General features: G+C 38.3%; 1 protein-coding gene across 4 annotated transcripts in view; it reads left to right on the top strand.

The window, feature by feature from the left end:
* Window positions 1–19,668, top strand: part of PIP5K1C (phosphatidylinositol-4-phosphate 5-kinase type 1 gamma) — a 150,159-nt gene that overhangs the window by 81,233 nt on the left and 49,258 nt on the right. For all 4 annotated transcript variants that reach the window (XM_072405098.1, XM_072405096.1, XM_072405099.1 and 1 more), the window contains exons 9-12: window positions 6,021–6,104; window positions 6,332–6,380; window positions 6,818–6,902; window positions 7,597–7,755. In XM_072405098.1, the coding sequence (XP_072261199.1) occupies window positions 6,021–6,104; window positions 6,332–6,380; window positions 6,818–6,902; window positions 7,597–7,755 (377 nt within the window). The remainder of the gene's footprint in view (window positions 1–6,020; window positions 6,105–6,331; window positions 6,381–6,817; window positions 6,903–7,596; window positions 7,756–19,668) is intronic.

Below are 19,668 nucleotides of genomic sequence, written 5' to 3'. Positions count from 1 at the left end.
AATCTGTCAAAGATACAGTTGTGCTCCATATAAGACTGCTAGAGGCTGACTAGAATATCCACTATAAAATGGTTTGTTTCTCTGTAGGTAAATAGAGAATATCCCCATGTTCAGGAGAATCCTTCAGAAAATGAGTGTGTCAACGCTGAGGAATTACTTCCTAGTTAGAGTGATACATAGAATATACCTTAAACAAGACATTCAATGATGTCATTTACATTTCAGGCAGATAGGTGCACCTGTACTGGGTTAACAGGAAGAAACCCCTTGATTCTGCTATTCAAAAAAAGTTTCTATTTATTGTGGCATTTATTTATAGATGTTTTAAAGCTTTGAGCGTATCTACCTGTTTATTTTCCTAGTAGTTAAACTTGGTGATCTTTTTTCAACCTAACCTACTATGTAACCATGTACCACGCTAGGCATTCAGTCCCGGGCAGTCAGGAATAGAATGCAGCTACCGGCCCTGGAAAAGTTAGTGCTGGCAAGAAAGAATAAAAGAAGTAGCTATCATAATCATAGTTGACCCCTTTCTAATTTCGGCCAATGGGAAATAATTGCTATTGCTGTTCTCTGAATTGTTCCTTTTTTCAGTGGACCTCCTAAGATCATTTGCTATTGATTCTAAAAGTAGAGAAAAATTCCACTTTTTTGTGAAAAGATTATGGGCCAGTATTTGCTGGTACTTGAACTTAACTGGAGATGGCATCAGGTCCATCGACTTGAAAACTATATATATATTCACTATATTTATTCACTAATAACTATATTTGATATTTACATTGGTCACTATTGGTGTCTGACAAAAACAAATAAACACTGTACGGGCTAACAAATCCATTAGGATGTGCAAGTCATGATCACCAGATTAGAAGGTATAATCTAGGAAATTTAACTGAAGTCTATAGGGAAAGATTTTTTTATTAGACAATTATGAACACTAATTGTAGTATTAAGAAAGTTATTTTATGAAATGAAAATTAAAACAGAGCCTATCAGCATGTACAGACTTAAATGCTTAAAGATGCAAAACACAGGCAGGTGTTTTTCTACAATGTGAAAAAAAGTTGTCATGTGTACCAAAACAGGTCAAAATGCAGGGGCACAAAGTAGTTGACTTCCTACAAAATGTTTTACAACATAGCCTCTCAAGTACAGGTATGTAGGCAATTTGCTCCAGAGAGGACAGGACCCAATGTTGAGACAAAAGGCACAGAGACTGTTTCCTTCCCACCTCAAAAAAGGTGTTTATTATACTAATGTGTTTTTTAAATATCCTGACTAATTATGTAATTGTGTCATTCATGGAACAAGTAAAGAGGGAAAGAAGGGGAAAAGTTAGAAATGTCAAATATCAAGAAGAGGGAAAGATGTTTTACCTTGTAAAATGTAACAAAAATATACATTAAAAATCAGTGAGCACACCAGGTGTTTGGACGTTCCTTTCTGTTTCCGACACATACTTTGGCCCATACTTTCAGGGGACAGGCAGTTGCACTTATCAGGCATAAGTCTGCTGGTCTGAAAGCTCTTTAAGATATGACACTTTCATCAGGGCAAACCAGCACAATGAGCTCATACTGGGCCAGCTCCTGCCTTTGGTCTAAACTTGACACTAAATAGTTAATGGGATTCCTCATTTCTAAGAACTTGCATGTCAGCTATGGGGGGGTCACTCACCAGCAAGTTCATGCACTGCCTCTGTTTGTGATACTTGCTGTTGCTGAGGAAGACTGCCCTGAGGAAACTATCGTGGCTGCTGCTCCTCAAGGGGATCTGAGTTAAATGGGTTCAGTGGTCAGCAAATGGATCCCTTCCACCATTAGGACAAGCTACAACCAGGGATGTTTAAATTACATCCTCTAGTCAACCTTTTCGGACTGGCAGACCACTAAATTTGCCGGCTCCAAACTTCTCATGCGTGGGGAGCCAGGTGTCACTGAAACGGGAAGAGACTTCCCCTTTAGTGATGTCATAATGCCAGAACCCGCCCACTCTTCCAGTCCAGAGACACAGCCCGCCCACTTCCCTGACCCTGCATCCCCCCAGCAGGGTCCTTCTCCACCGGTTGCTGACTGCTGCTCTAGTCCAAAATTTGGACTTTAGAATTTCTAGAGTGTCAGGAAATCAATCATTTCAATTTATTAACATAAATCTTTTAGGGTGATGATCCAGTAAGTACTCTGCTTCTTAATCATATGTCAGGGTCCTTTTATAGGCACATTAGCATAAATTACCACATATAAAAAAATGACTGCCAGTAAGGACCATTGGAGTCCCTAATGTCACTGAGCACAATATTCTTACCCCACCCACATATTGGGACAAAGGTGTGAGTGAATCCCATGATACTGGGAAAGGAAGTTCTACCGGAATCTCCCACAAAATTAAGCAACACCACAAATTTCAGTCATTAGAAGGTTCTTACAGTGTGCATTAAGTGATGCATACTGTTCTTGTCTGTGTTATTATACCTGGTGTCTGTGGTCATATGTTTGCTCCATGTGAACATGATAAACAATGAAAGCTCTTGAAAAAGGGATGGTGGTGGGGTATCTTCCACTGTGCAAGCCACGGTTGCTTATGCTCACGGCAGGCCAGCTGCAGACCAAAAGATTAACAGCAGGCTAAAAAAAAAATATTGCCTTACTGTGCAGCCTAGCCTTAGTGATAACATCAACCTGTGGCAGTGCCATCAAATTAATTTTGACAACTTCTCTCCGCTGTCCTCTGAAAAGTGCACCTACTCCTTACCCCAACCCAGTGCACCTACCCCTACCCCAACTTTCTCCTTCCAGCAAAATTGCTTTCTAACTCAATTTTGGTCTATAACCTCACTGGAGCCTACCTCACAAATTAGTATTACCGTATTTTTCGCCATATAAGACGCTCCGGAATATAAGACGCATCCAATTTTAAAGGAGGAAAATCTAGAAAAAAAAGATTCTGAAAGATTATTCCCCTTCTGATCACTCATGTGCCATTCATACCGGTATTCCCCTTCTGATCACTCATGTGCCATTCAAATTCCCTTTCTGATCACTCTGTGCCTTTCAAATTCCCTTTCTGATCACTCTGTGTCATTCAAATTCCCCTTCTGATCACTCTGTGCTTTTTTTCCACTGTACGGCAGTTAGGACAGGGAACAGCAGGGGGCGCTGTGCCGACTTCTTTCACTGCAGCCAGGAGAAGACACGCGCTGCCAGAGAGGAGAGAAGACACACGCTGCATGCAGCCAGCGAGGAGAAGAGACACGCAGGATCGGGTATCGGGTGAGTATCTTATTTTAATTATTTTATAACACATTTGTTGTATAGGACGCACCAACTTCCCCCCCCCCCCCAGTTTTGGGGAAGAAAAAGTGCGTCTTATACGGCAAAAAATACGGTATTCACTTGCACCTTGATGCCTATTTCCTATCCTCTACCTAAATTTAGCTTTATTAGGAAAGTCTATAAATCATCCTTTCCCTTTCTGATGAACCTACCTCCTTATTTCTGAAAACCGGAAGACCAGTGCATCACTGTAATCTTCTAAATACAATAAACCGGAGATTGCATGGTCAAACATTCTTATAGTGATTTTGCACGGTTATGGCCATAAGTATTTGAAGAGGGCACATTATCAACACTGCAAAAAAAACTGGTAAATGTTTGTAAAAAGGTATCTGATGCAAGCTTTGAAGTCAGTCAGGTATCTTGTGCTTGTCCTGTGGTTGAATTGGTCTGCCATTATTTTGTGCAAGAAAGGCAGATGTGCCTTGTCTCTAATGAGTGCTGCCTTAACATCATTTTATTCTGCAGGACCTGCTCACTCCCTGCTATTTTAATGTGCATTTACATGAGCTCTGCACATGAATGATCACAATTAATCAACTTTTAACAACAAAGAATTCAGTAGTCAAGAAACAGCTTGCCCCTTCAAAGTAATTAAGGTTAGAATTGATCAGGCTTTGGAATTTTCCTTCTAATTTCTCGGGATGTGAAAACAATAATATCCTTCATTAAATCAACCATACCCTTGCTTTAGGAGCCCAGATGACTAGGTTAAAGCTGTTTTATTATAGACGTATTGGACCTGATTTATTAAAGCTCTTGAAGACTGGAGAATAGAGAACCTGGGGGATCCAGCATATGTATTAACCATCAGTTATAACATGGGCACTATCTGTCATGTGTTTTCTTATTGGGTGCTTTTTTTTTTTTGGTCACTTTTTTACTATTCCCTTATCACTTAACACTACACCCCTTCACCCCCCCCCCCCATTGCCCCTTTTTGGGATTTTCTTTACGTTCTTCCTTAAAATCTACCATCCTCACACCTAACACCAAACATGAAGTGATGTATATGGAGAAGAATTTGTCTTCCTTTTTCATTAGTAGCTTGCTTTGATAATTTACACACATAACTAGCTTCAGCATTTTCCCGTTTATGTTGAAAATATGTATATATTTAGGTAATTTTATAATATTTTGTATTTTTATTATATTGCTAAACACTTTATTCTTTGTACTTTTTTTGGACATTTTTTATGGATATAAATTTAATGGCGGGATAGATGCTGTGTTGTGTTCATCACTATTATGTTGTATACACATGCAATGATATATTTTGTTATAATTTTTTAGGAGACCGTACAAAATGTTTTTTTATTGGACTAGGGTTGCACATAAGATATAAAAATACTTTTTAATCTCTGTTCTCAGATTTTAGTATTTTATTGACTAGATTTTATATAAGTGATATTCCGCTTGTTTGCTTGAGGGATATTTGGCCTCTGTATTGTAGCTAATTCCTTGTGGCAGCATGCAGCATTTGGGTGCTTCATTGGATAAAAAAAAAATTAAATCTCAAAGAAAATCTTAAACCTGTTGGTCTGTCAGAAAATCAGTGTGTTCCTAAATTAGTAAATTTTTGTTATGAAAAAACAATAATAGTACATGCTGTAGAGAGGAAAAAAGTTTGTAAGTATATTTTGAATAAGGCCTTAATAAAAAATTTATTATCCCTAAATACATCTATAGAATTTTAGCAAAGACCAAAAATGTTGCTGTTTCGAAGCATAAATGATTCTTGGCTTGGATCATCACGCTGCTTTATTTTCATGGAACCATGGTAACATTGTACCACCCGATTGGCTCACACTTGGCCATTATAAAACATTTATATTATATTTATACTATTTTTATCTATTTAATAATTTATTTAACTTTATCTAATAAATTGTTGACTATTAAATGTATTTTTCTGTTTGTTTTTACTAAAACAAAAAAATACGTTTATTAGTTTTATTTTTTAATTGTGCTAGAGAAATCAATTTTTTTGCTTTTTGAATTTGCCCTGAATGTTTTCCTCAAAGTATATGTAACTTTTCATTGTTTACTTTAATGTGAACATGTTTTCAAAATGTTTTTCAATTGTTATAGTTGTTAAAAATTTTTTTGGTAAAACACATCATGTGCAAATTAAGGGTCTCCTCTTGTTAAGTTGAATGAACCCAAGTAAATACTAAGGGGGAAATAGGGAAAGCCCAATCTATGAACATCCTGTGTAGTATAGTGAAATATGTTTGGGAATACATAACATGCTATTATCCACATTTGGTTTATACGGATTTACCAGGTGTGACATAATGGTAACTGAACTTACAGGAGAGAAGAATTAGAAACTCTTTCATTAAGTTTCTGGGACATATATAGCAAGTTAGTGGGTGGTTCAACAAAATATTTTTTTTTTTTTCTTAGCTTTTCTAAGTTTAAAATATATAGAAAGAATAAATCTATCTGTGTTATGATTTCATTGCATCATCATTTTAGCTAAATATACAACTTTTTGTTGTTTGTCATTTAAGTTTTCTAGTGAGCTGATTCAATTAATTTACACTAATAACAATTCACCTTTTGTCTTGCTAATAGTTAATGTTTCCTTTGGTTTATATTATTTGAATTTTGTTATGATTTTACGCGTATTTTTTGATAACAGAATGTTTCTTGTTGTTTTTACTACTGCATCCATTATAGAATGGGAGGTATTCCAGCTTTTAATGGAAGAGGGGAACGTCTGTTACTGTACATAGGAATTATTGACATATTGCAGTCATACAGGTAAAGCTTTATTATCTGTTTGTCTATTGTATTTTGCGGTTTGCTTATTTCCGTACCTTTTCCAAATCTGAGATACTGATATTGTGGATTTTTATGATAACATGTCATTCATAGTGTGTATTTAGAGTATTTTGTTTTAGCCATTGTTTTAAAATTGATGCAGTGAAATGATTTTGGAAAAGAAAGATTTCTGATGGTTATGAATGGTTTTACACTTTCTTGCTCAGATTTATAAAGAAGTTGGAACACACATGGAAGGCTCTTGTTCATGATGGGGTGAGTTGCACAAGACTAAAAAAAAGACAACAGCCTCCAGATAGGAAAAATCCAATGTTTGAAAAGAAATAGTACTCTCCAGCCTGGTCCAGCGTGGTCCAGGTCAAAACTCGGGATGTCCTGATTGCATGAATAACATGCAACTCACAGCACGATTGAGCAACTGCACAAAAGCATTTCATTCATCCTGTTATATGCCCAAACTCTGCTCCTTGCTACGCAGCTCAGTAAACTTTGCAGAGCAGTAGACAGATAAAAATAGCAGAAGAGATATTGGGACATTTTTATAATGGAGAGTACATCACCATGCTATTACCATTGTAGCCTGCCCCCATTTATACACTTTGGATTGTGTTTAACTAGTGTAGTTCTTTTTGCTTTTCTGCTTTAGAAAGAAAATTCATGGTGTGATTGTTAATTTGACCATTTTTTTTCAGGACACTGTTTCTGTTCACAGACCCGGATTTTATGCTGAGCGTTTCTTCAAGTTTATGACTAACACAGTGTTCAGAAAGACATCGTGTAAGTAAGACCTACTAGCAGGTTAAAGAAATAAAAAATTTAATTTGAACAAACTGCTTTTATTAGATTTTTCCGTTCCTTGACAAACTGAGAGTTGATTTGATAATTGGCTATGTGAAATGTGAAAAAGCAGACTGATAAGTTTACCCTCCATTCGTTCAGTTCTCTCTCCTCCTAATTAGCATGTTTCTTTTAGCATATAGACAGTGGAGCACAAACATATAGCTATAATAATATGTAGCGAGCAGAATTTTTTGTCTTTTTTTATCTTCTAGGAGCTTAGCTTTAACCATACTTACTAGCATTCATTCTATGCAATGTGAGTAGCCTGTACTATTTAAATGTTGCAACATCAAAATTTCATTAAAGTTATAGCAAATATGCTAATAGAAACCATATAGTTCTATAGCAAAATGCATGCAATAATTTTCAGTAGCACAGTGGTGGACCAGGTGTTTGTTGTAACTATGAGTTTAAAATAAACTAGAAGAAAATCCTGCTTTCGCTACCTGAAATGAGACCATGTGTAAGTGCACAGTGGCGGTAAACACTATCAAACTCAAGTGTGGTGACCATGTCTCTTTTACCTTGTATTAACCTTGTACATATATGGCAGACCAGTGAAATCTGCCTTTTCACACTCATATTCCCAAACATCAAAATTTACACTGTCTGTGTTTCTTTTTTCATTTAGCTCTGAAATCATCCCCATCAAAAAAAGGAAGAAGTGCCCTTCTGGTGCCACATTCCGTAGGTCCTTTTTCTGCATGCTCTACAGGACAGATTTCAGTTGAACATGAAGGACAGTATGAGCTTCGTGGTGCAAGTAGTTGCCCAGCTTTCGATGAGAATGGTAATTTAAAAAACAATATATTAATGGCTTCAGCGTATGAGCTTTTATTCCCAATGCAAAAACACCAGGAAACACATATTTATTTAAAAAAAACAAAGTACCAGTTTTTTAGATGAATCCAATAAATTAGAATTTTAATCTCATGGATAAAAATAGAGAGTACTTGCCTAAGCTTTTTGAATTTAGCCAAAGATTCGGAGTTAATATGATATGATTTCTTGACTAGATTGACAGTTTTTGAAGCACAAGGACCCACCCATTGATGGAATGTTAGCAATTTTGCAAAGCATTTATTAATCTTTAATAATTATTGGCGATGATCAAAGGTCTTTTAAAAAAATATTGCAAAGTAATATGCATTTTAATGGAAACCTACGTCTTTTTAGTGCACACATTTTATAGTTATAATTTTTAAGTTGTACCTAAAAGTATAGCTATACCCTACCAAAAATTGAGTTAAAGGTCTATTGTAAAGGTATTAAAGCTTTTGCCCAGAATTGCAAAGGCATAGTCTGATGAATCCTAGGTATACCCTCAAAAAGGTCGTTCAGGCCCATAGCTTTTTTGCCTATGACAACATCAGTCCACAAGTCCTAGTTGAATAAAAGCGCAGGTGCTCAAGGGGTTGGGCATTCCTGTGCTCCCAAATCAGGTTAGGTAAAGGTAATATTAAATATTCATAGTTATATTAGCTTGCAGGAGCCTATTTGTTAGGGAAGAAATTTGGGATCATCAGAGGGAAGGATAGAAGGTATAAAAGCCTAGGCATAGCAGACATTTATTTAAAATAACCCTACGCTTTGATGGACCAATAAATCTATGAAATCACATTTATCTACAGGAGCATGTGTGGATGTTGTGAGGGGGAGGATTGTGTTAAAAAAAAAACCTTTCATCCTTGTTTAGCCTTAACGTTTCACTGTAAGTAAACATATACACAGGGACAGTTTAAAAAGCAATTGGGCCCCTAAGAAAAAAACAAAACAATAATTTGTATTCTGTGAAGTTCTTTGCATCTGTATGGAAGTAAGCTTTTTTTTTTTTTTTTTTTTTTTTTTTTTTTTTTTTTTATAAAAATTCCTGCAAGCTCAATTTGACAGTTCTGTATTTCCATACTGGTAATCTTTTTGAGAGGCTTAAAAATTGTATATTATCAGTTTCCTTAGGTTACTTAAAGAACAACTAAGGTCTTAATGTCTGAATTTTAACTCTTTCCCATGATTCTTCCCTGTGAGACTAAATGATGAGGTAGGAGGGGTTATCAAGCATTTCTCTCCAGGAAGTAACGTTACAAACTACATGTTCTAGCACTCCACTGACTATGTTGCCTATCACCGTGGATGACAGAACACATCCCCTGAAACTCTAGATAAGTCCTCTCTTTTCTGTGCAATGAAACAATTTATTAGCAGATTGCACAGCAAAATGCTGCCCCCTGTTGGCCACTGCGTGGTGCAGATTAGCTGAGCATTTAATAAATCAGTTATTGTTTTTTTTTAATTGCACAGCAATGAGCAGTCCCATCTAAATTCGTTTTTTTCTGACACTTTGAAAATAAATTCCCAGTTGTGTAACTGGTGATTTTGATTGTTGTGGTTTATTTCCCTATTTATTTTTTCCATCAGCTCACATATTATGTAAGCCATACTCTATTTAGATTGATAGGCCGACATCTTGTCAGTCATATGTTGTTTAACAAAGCCTACAAATAATAAGATGCTAACAAAAAATGATTTATTAAATATGTTTCAGAAGATTAAATGGTTTCTTCTTAGGTTCTTTAGTGGTACTACACATAGACATAGTGCTACTTCCTTTTTTTCTAGAAGTCAAAATAATTAAATTCAATGTAATAAATGCATTTCATGATGAGATCTGTTACTTAGTTGCTACAGTGCTTGTAACAAATAATATGCATTAGTACAACATATTACATTCTTCCAGTTTAGGTAGAAAAGGCAAGTGCTGTTCTTGATATTTGGCTTTGTGTGGCAGAGTACAGACAGATTTGCTATACTTGCAAAGTGTTATTAGGACTTTTGGGTGCCCAAGGCAGAATTACATATGGTTGGTCCCCACATGCCCTCCCCTTAGAAAGCACAATGTCCCACCTAAATACAGTTTTAGTGGATGCTATTCTCCAAGAGACAAAAGGTAATAGTATGGCAGTATACAAAAGTAATTACAAAAATTACATGTGTAAAACATGTTCATTGGTTTAAGGATAATGCTTGTGTACCTGTGCATTTTGTTTTCTACAAATAAACATATGGATCGTGTACTGGAAGTATAAGTATATTGCAATTTGTCTTTTAAAACATTTTGGGACTTTGACATACCTTTTGTGATGCACTATGCAATGCTGGCTCCTTACCTGTAGGCCAGAAATTTTGTATATAGTTATGCAGCAAGTTGGTGTAATATAAGCTTGGTTCTTTCCACACCCTTAAAAACAATGCAGCATTAAAAAGGCTACAGAGCTTTCATAAGTAAATTTAAAGTAATATTGTACACTTACCGGCCAATAAATTAGGTAGACCTTGCTAGTACTAAGTTGGAACTCATTTGCCTTCAGAACTGCTGTTATTCCTCCTGGCATAGATTCCGCAAGGTGCTGAAAATATTCCACAAGAAATTTGGTCCATATTGACATCATAACATCACTCGGTTGCTGCAGAATGAGAGACCGCTGCACGTGCATGTGGAAAATAATGGAAAATTGTTGACATACTTACCTGTAATTTTCCTTTCCTGTAAACTCCTCCTGACAGCATGCACACGAGTAGGCTCCGCCCCTTGCTCTCCACAGGACCACTTTACCAAAGCAAAAAAAGTCACCTCCCTCTGATCTGCAGGTGTTCTGTAACAAGCTCATGAGGATAAGGGAGGGAAACATGCTATCAGGAGGAGTTTACAGGAAAGGAAAATTTACAGGTAAGTATGACAACAATTTTCCATTTTCCTGACACTCCTCCTGACAGCATGCACACATAGGAAGTAGCAAGCAATAATAAATAGAGGGGGAAGAAATTAACAAACAATGCCACAGGAAACAAAGTTACTCTTTAGAAAGAGCCACCTGCCAAATAGAAGCCCCAAGGTGGCTGAAGCTCCAACCTATAAAGCTAAACGAATGTTGGAAGACTTCCAACTGGATAATTACAGATTACTTCAGTAGATACTTATATAAATGAAGTCTATAAGGTTGCCCCTTCCCTAGTTAAATGTCTCTTGACTTCCTGCAACAGAATCAACCCCTCATGATGTAAGCATACCACATGGTATTAAAAATTCTAAAATACTGCTATGCTCCATAAAGGACTGTTAGAGAGGCTGACTAGAACATCCACAACTATAAATTTTTCTTCTCTTGAAGGTAAATGGAGAAAATCTTGCTCATTTTCATTAGAAGCTTCAGAAAATTAGTGTCTCTATGCTGAGGAATTACTTTTTAGTCAGAGTCATACACAGACTACACGTTAACCCTCCCAGCGGTAATCCCGAGTGACTCAGGGTGGAAAAAACTTGCAAAAAGCGCTAACCCCCGAGTCACACTCGGGGTAACTTTGGGAGCCCCCCTTACCTCTGCCCCGCGTTCCAGTGGCGATCAGACGATCCCGCCGTTCTGGGCGCCGGTCCGTCGGGGGCGTGGCTAGGAAATTTAAAAGCAGATTACGGGGGATCATCCTGTCATTGTAGGATAACTGTAAAAAAATAAAATCGCACACATTCAATAAATTACTTTAACATAAATTTTTTGCCTGTTTTGTGTGAAAATAGTGAAATAAACCCTTGATGCGCTTAGAGTTTCTCTATCCAAGAACACAGGAGTCCTGTGTCCAGGAACACATACTACAAGGCAGCAACAGCAATCGGGAGCGGAGCTGTCAGCTCGCTTAACCTCTAGTGCCGCAGATCGCACACTGTTCTCAATGAATGCAGCCTTAGCACCCTTTGACACTGGCATACATGGAAATATATCCTTTGTTACACACCCTCTATTAGAGGCACGGTAGACTGAGCTGAATAGAAGCATGCTCTGACTTCCTGGTATGCTTTCTTGGAGGGCTTTTATCCCACAACAGAAAGAAACCACATTAACACTCTTTTTTAAAAGGTAGCAGCCATCGTCTGAATCCATCCCCTACCTGTGCCGCAGCTTTCGTGCGTGTGAGGCGAGGTTAGGTGAGCCAGCAACTAAAAACAAGTAATATATCTTTCCTTTATATGTACTTATTCAGAACCATAACCCAACTAAACCTACTAACAAAATTTCCTATCTGACTTCCTACCAGTCAGCATAGGTACAAAGAAGTAGAAAACAGAAAAGTTTTTCAAAATGGCGCCTACTGTAAGCAGGACAGTGTTATGATAGCAAATTGCACTCATTAACAACTAATGATTTAATAAATGTACAAGTAACCAAGAAAAAACCTCCAAGGTTTTCCCACAAAAAAACCACAGGATGATAAACAGGTATGTATAAATATAGAATACCAGAATCCTGGTAAAAAATACCATCAGGCAGAACAACAGTGCACTAAGCCATATTGTATGTACAAAAATGTTACAACAAAATTCTACCAAAATTACAGTTAGGTCTATAAATATTAGGACAGAGACAACTTTTTTTTCTTTTTTGTTCTGTACATTACCACAATTAATTTTAAATGAAACAACTTATATGCAGTTGAACTGCAAACTTTCAGCTTTAATTTAGTGGGTTGAACAAAAAGATTGCACAATAATGTGAGGAACTAAGGCCTTTTTTTTAAAAAAATCACTTCATTTTAGGGGCTCAAAAGTAATTGGACAAATTAAAAAGCTGAAAATAAAATGTTCATTTCTAATACTTGGTAGAAAACTCTTTGCTGGCAATGACAGCCTATAGTCTTGAACTCATGGACATCACCAAATGCTGGGTTTCCTCCTTCTCAGAATTCATTTGGCTGCTTCTGTCCTGTGTCACATCGATAAACACTAGTGTCCCAGTGCCACTGGCAGCCATGTTTTTCAGATGATGTTGTATGCATTAGGATCATGAGTTGTTCCACGCCTTCTCCATACTTTTTTCTTGCCATCATTCTGGTCAAGGTTGATCTTGGTTTCATCTGTCCAAAGAACGTTTTTCCAGAACTGTGCTGGCTTTTTTAGTTTTTGTTTTTAGAAAAGTTCAATCTAGCCTTTCTATTCTTGAGGCTTTTGAGTGGCTTGGACCTTGCAGTGCAGCCTCTGTATTTATTTACTTTCATGCAGTCTTCTTTTTTATATGTCTATATAATATCTTTATATGTTTATTAAATATGTCTTTGTTAGCAGCAGGTAGTTAAAACAACCAATATTAAACATTACAATGAATTATGACAGTCCGAAAAAGTACGTACAGATCATAACAGGTCAAACACTGTCAGCTACTGCTGCCCCACCCCAATTTTCTGTTATTTTAGAGTGTAGTATACATCTTTAACAATAACCAACAAAACCGAACAAAGTATTAAACAAAAAACCTAACCCCTTTACAGAAAAAAGAAAACAGTTAAGCATGAATAGACACTTTACTATACAATGTTAACCCGCAAATAGTGGATTTAGCGTAGAGGAATTGTATATAAGGATTCAGACATTACCCAAGGTCCTAAGGTCATACCCTAGGTGTGTCTAAAGAGTTCTAAAAATGTCTTGGAGCTGGGCTGGGGAGAGAGTGTGCTGTAAATAAGGCATCCATGTACCAAAGAATCTTTGTGAATATGTCTCTCGATGTTGAGTAGCTTCAATTTTATCTACTGTCATTATAGCTTGAAGATATTGTATCATCTGAGAAAGACCTAGAGGTTTCGTCTCAGGCCGCATCTTGAGGATACACATTTTGGCTGCTAGATAACAAAGGTGTTCAAATTTGGTCACCGATGGTTGTGTAGAGATAGCAACTGGGGGGTTTCCCCCCACATTACCATGAAATAAGGCCAATTGCGGAGATATTCCTCTATTGTGTCCAGTTACTAAACAGAAGTCAAAAACTTTAGACCAGAACCTGGATATACCAGGACAGCCCCATAATAAATGTTCAAGAGGAGCCAAAGCAAAGTTACACTTCGGGCATGCTGTCAACCTAGGTGTCAGACTGCGGGGGTTGGAGGATATGTTGAAAGCATAATGCTCTATGTATTAATTTGAATTGGATTTCCCGCCACTGTTCACTAATTATAACTTTGCGGATACATGACCAAGAGGGTTCTAATAACTTAAGGGTCTCTAAGTGTGGAAGATTAGGAAAAGCCGCCCAACTGCACACAAAGGGAAGCACGAAAGCTACATCAGTAGGAATATCTCTTAGTAAAGAGCAATTATGAGATATCGAATGTCTCGATGCAGACTCACCCAAACATGTTGGACCTGGCCTGGAAGTACTAAAGGTAATTGCCTAGCCTGACATCCAAAAAAAGTACATTTAACTTGTAAATAAGGGAGGAAGTGATGCACAGGCAGAGCATATTTGATTCTCAGTATCTCAAAGGGCAGAAGAGTAAAAGAGTCATCCAAAAGATGACCAAGGACCGCTATTCCTCTATGTTTCCATAGTTCAAAAGCCTTATAGGCTCATCCCTGGGGAAAACAGGGCGTGGTATGCAGGGGAGTGTTAACAGTTAGACCCACACAACAACGAAACAGCTTTTTTATTTCTCTCAATGCTAATAAATTATCCCTTAGCAAGAGATTTTTACGTAAATTAGGTGGCACAGATGAGAAAGGACTATTCAAAAGACCCAGTAAAGACCAGGGTTGAACCAAACGAGTCTCTAATTTTACTACAGTATATTGAGATGTACCGTGCCACCAATCCTTGACATGTCTCATAAGACATGCTAAATTATATTTACGTAGATCAGGGAAATTAGCTCCCAAGTTGTCTTTAGAACAGACTAATTTAGATCTGGCAATATGGGAGTCTTGCCCTTCCATATAAAGGAAACAAATTCTGATTGAAGTTTTTTAACATCAGTGTGAGGCAGAAGAAATGGTAAGGTTTGTAATGGGTAGAGCAATCTGGCAAAACCAATCATTTTAACAAGGTGGCAGCGACCCATAAGTGACACTGAGGGAGGTTTCCATTAAAGGAGCTTGGCTAGTATTTTAGATTTAATGGGAGAATAGTTCAATCTATACATATCAGGGACATTACGGGAAACTTGATTACCCAAGTACATTAAATAAGAGTTTGCAATTCTTATACCCAGGTTATTTATAGTAGTTAAAAGTTGGGTTGGGGGCGAGGTTGTATGTTAACAGAGAATCTCACTTTTGTTGTAGTTAATTCGGAATCCTGAAAAGGAGCCAAAATAAGAAATCTCGTGAATAATGGAAGGGAGATCTTTAGTCGGGTCATTAAGAAACAGCAGAACATCATCCGCAAAACATTGCGACCACCTTTTTTTTCTATACCTTCATAGATTTTACAATCATAAAATGACCTGGCCAGAGGCTCTAAAGCCAAAAATAAATAACAATGGGGAAAGGGGGCAACCTTGATGGGTCCCCCTCCCCAAGGGAAAAACTTGAGATTCGACTCTGGCCACCTGGATCTGAGCAGTAGGATTAGAATACATAGATTGGAAAAAATTTGCTGTGTGCCCACCAAATCCAAACTTGGCCAGAACTAAATTTAACCAAGACCACTCCACACTATCAAAGGCTTTTTCTTCATCAGGTGCCATAATAGCAGCCGACGCAGGAGTAAGACCCGACAAACGGGCGTGTTCAAGAACTACTAGTAATTTCTGTATATTATTAGTAGTGGATATACCTATCATGAAACCGGCTTGTGCAGGGCTACCTAACTGTGGGAGAAACTTAGCTAGGTGATCTTAGGTGATCTGCCAGTATCACACTGGCCAATCCAGAAATCACAAGCTCTTTTCACTTGCAACCAATGCTCCTTATCAGAAACGAAGAGAGACGACTTGAAGGCCAGGTAAGCCTGGCGTGCTTGAGAACAGGCCTCTCAATATCTTGCAAGCGTCTGTTTCTTCTTGAATGCAACATAGGCCATAATGTTGCCTCTTCGTACCGCTTTTGCTGTGTCCCAAAATAGTGCGGGGTTAGACTTGTGTTGAGCATTATCATATTCATAATCCTGCCACCAATATACGAGATTTTGTTGGAAAGGTTCATCTTTGGCTGGAAAGGTTGGAAACCTCCACACAAAGTCTGTCTTATGTAAGAAGCCATCAGTGAGAACTGAGGAGACAGGTGCATGATCCAATATTACCAACGGATGGATTTCAGTGGTATCAAGTGTACACAGTATATCATCAGAGACCAAGATGGCGTCTATCCTCGACATTGTGGAATGAACTGCCGACACGTGTGTAAATTCACGCTCCAGTGGGTGAAGGTGTCTCCAAGAATCAGTTGACCCTACTGCTAATATAAGAGATTGGTATGCCTTATCATTGTTGGAAGAAACTCCTTGCTTGGGAGATGGTGGATTCCTATCTTCGATAGTAGTAGACACGGCATTAAAATCTCCTGCCACCAAGAGAGAGGTGTGTGAAGGCAATTGAAGGGTACCCAAGAAATTATTATAGAAAACAGCATTGTCCCAGTTGAGACTGTAGACCGCCATTATGGTAAGGGAGTTAGCAGGAAATTGAAGGGTGAGCGATGCCCATCTGCCATCTATGGCATCACATGATTTTGCAGTTATGGGGTGCTGTAATTTTTTATGCAACAGGATGAGAACTCTAGCACGTTGCCCCGACTTCACCCACCCGATTTTTTCGCATTAGGTGGTATAGAGAAGAGGTAAGATGTGTTACTTGTATGATGGCAATATCTGTTTGTATCTTCTTTAGGTGCCTCAAAACTTTTGTGTGTTTCGCAGGGGACCGAAGGCCCTTGACGTTCCAGGTAGTAAGCTTAAGGAGGTATACATAGGAAAAGACCTTCAAGAGCATGCATGTTGTAGGCACAAAATCAATGCCACTCTGTCGTCCCAGCCGAGCGGCAGCATGGTAAAGGCAATTGCATTCAGTTGCAAGGTCAATAGAAAAAATAGATTGATGAGACCCAGTAGTAGTAAAGCATCTGGTACAAAAAAATGGGGTTGTGAGTTCCAAAATACCAAACAAAAACAAACCAAAAGTTTCAACACATATCACAGCTAATAGACTTCCTTCTTCCCCAATGTGGGATACAATAGGAGGTGATGTTTAATGGCTGGAATCCTCTCCCTCTGTTCTCCTGGCTTCTTCAAGCATAGCATACAAAGATAGGAGGACAATAAAAAAACAAGAGAAAAACAAACCAGCTCCCATTTATGCAGTCTTGTAATATAACGGATCATCGGCTCCATCCAGTAAGTAGAAAACAAACAAAACAATAAGAGTCTTTTAAATGCCATGTTGTGAATGAAAGTTCAGGCTCTTATACAATAAGCAGCAGGAGAAGGCAGTAGCCTATATAGTTAACAGATATTGTGGGCATTTAAGAACTTGGTGAAGAAGATCTGAAGGAGTGCACGGAATCATTTCTAGACAGTTGATCCCTGACTGGTGAAGACAGATTATTAGCGAGCAGAGATTTGATGAAGTCAGCCACCTCCAAGGGGTCTTTAAAGAGTTGTGGTTCGTTGTCAGGGAGGAATACTTTGAGCACTGCAGGGTACATTAAGGCTAAGCGAAATCCTTTCTCAATAAGTTGTTTGCACAGGGAAGAAAAGGTTGCTGCTTGCTAGTCTCCATGGAATAATCTAAGAATAACAAAATTCTAGTATCATCAATACAAAAATGGTCATGTCCCCGGTAAGCCTTTAATAAAAACATCTTATCTGTGAAGTGGTGATATTGCACTATTATAGGACGAGGAATTGGTTTATTACGCTGGTGGGGTCCTAATCTATAGGCCCTCTCTATCTTCATTGGTGCTTTAAGCCCCAAGGATTTGGGGGGGGGTGATGGAACAGATCTTCTCCAATTCAGAAGGCTTATATGACTCAGGAACATCAATGATGCGCAAAGTATTGCGGCGTACTCTATTTTCCAAATCTATAACTTTTTCCTGCGAATGCAAGTACTGATCATTCATCTGCTGCTGTTGTGTACGGGTAGACAATAAATCATCTTCCAAATTGCTAATACGTTGTTGCATATTTTGCAGCTCTTCTCCATGTTTAGTGACAATTTCTGTTATAGGCTGTAAATGCTGTTGTAATGCCTCTAATATCCTGTATCACATTAGGCTTAAGATGCTGGGAGACCTTCATAGCCAGCTTGGTATAATCTAATGCAGTGCAGGAATGCACAGAGGACTCTCTCCTACCTGGACTGGAAGACTTATCCACGTGGACCGCATGGCGTCGGCCACCTTGGCCTGTGTAGTCTTCTTCCCTGCCTGCTTCTGTTGGGATCGACTGGAGCCGGAGATGGAAGCATTCCATCCGTCCTCTGCTGTCTGCTCCCTCACCACATGCAGTCTTCTCTTTATGGTAGACTTGGATATCGAAATGTCTACCTCCTGGAGAGTGTTGTTCACTTGGTGGGCTGTTGTGAAGGGGTTTCTCTTCACCATGGAAATGATTCTGAGATCATCCACCACTGTTGTCTTCCGTGGATGTCCAGGTCTTTTGGCATTGCCGAGTTCACCAGTGCTTTGTTTCTTTCTCATGATGTACCAAACTGTAGATTTTGCCACTCATAATATTGTAGCAATTTCTCAGATGAATTTTTACTGTGGATGGCTTGTTTCGCCTGCAAGGAGGGAGGTCCTTTGACCGTATGTTGTCTGAAAATCTTCCACAAAAATCTTCCACATACAAGCACGCCCCCCCCCCCTAATCAACTCCAGGCATTTTATCTGCTTAATTGATAATGACATAACAAAGGAATTGGCCTCACCAGCCCACAAAATAGCCTTTGAGTCAATTGTCCAATTACTTTTGAGCCCCTGAAATGAAGTGATTGTGTTAAAAAAAAGGCTTATGTTCCTTACATTTTTATGCAATCTTTTTGTTCAACACACTGAATATAAGATGAAAGACTGCAGTTCAACTGCATGTGAGTTGTTTTATTTAAAATTAATTGTGGTAATGTACAGAAAAAAAATTAGAAAAAAGTTGTCTCTGTCCAAATATTTATGGACCTAACTGTAAATGCAATGCCTATTATTTGAGGCTCAGACTGCAGTTTCATGGAGCCATACAGCAGATGGGCCCAGAGAACAGAAAGCAAAGACATTATTTCCTTCAAACTTATCTATATTACTGTGATTTGTATGACGACTGTTAGCTGAAGTTTGCTGAATCTGAAGCTAAAGTTTGCTGAATGCAAGGCATTCACTGTGACTGTGTGACTGTGTTGGACAGCAAATAAAAATGGAAACAGGTAAAAAAAACTTGCCTTACTGCTTACCTACCTGCAACAAAGGGGTATTTAAGCTCCATATCACCATACTGTCTGCGCCAGGGTTCCCAAAACTTGATGGATTTAACATCCGTGATAGGACTTCCCCTTGGAGGGGCTGAACCAGGGGCCAGGGGAAGAGGTAGGGGAAACAAATGCTTGGTCCTGGAGCGAGGACAGAAAAATAACACCTGCAGGGCAGAGGGAGGTTATTTTTATTGCTTTGGTAAAGTGATCCTGTGGAGAGCAAGGGACGGAGCTTACTCGTATGTGCATGCTGTCAGGAGTAGTGTCAGGAAAATCTGGTACCTGTGGAAGCCATTTGAGTACAGTGAACTCAAAAGTTTTTTCAAGTTTTAATATTCCAGATTCTAGTTTGAGATGAATTGAGTTTTGTGTCATAGCATGTGTTTTGGTTGGTGGTAACCATCAAAAGATGTCTCTGCCTTTTTAAAAGAATAGACATGGTCAGCAACATAACTAAAGTGGTTGTGGAATTTAAATTAAATAACCAATG

The sequence above is a fragment of the Pyxicephalus adspersus genome, chromosome 3 (assembly GCF_032062135.1).
Source record: "Pyxicephalus adspersus chromosome 3, UCB_Pads_2.0, whole genome shotgun sequence".
Lineage (NCBI taxonomy): Eukaryota > Metazoa > Chordata > Amphibia > Anura > Pyxicephalidae > Pyxicephalus > Pyxicephalus adspersus.
Note: the sequence above shows the minus strand (reverse complement) of the source record. Positions and strands in the feature narration are given on the sequence as shown.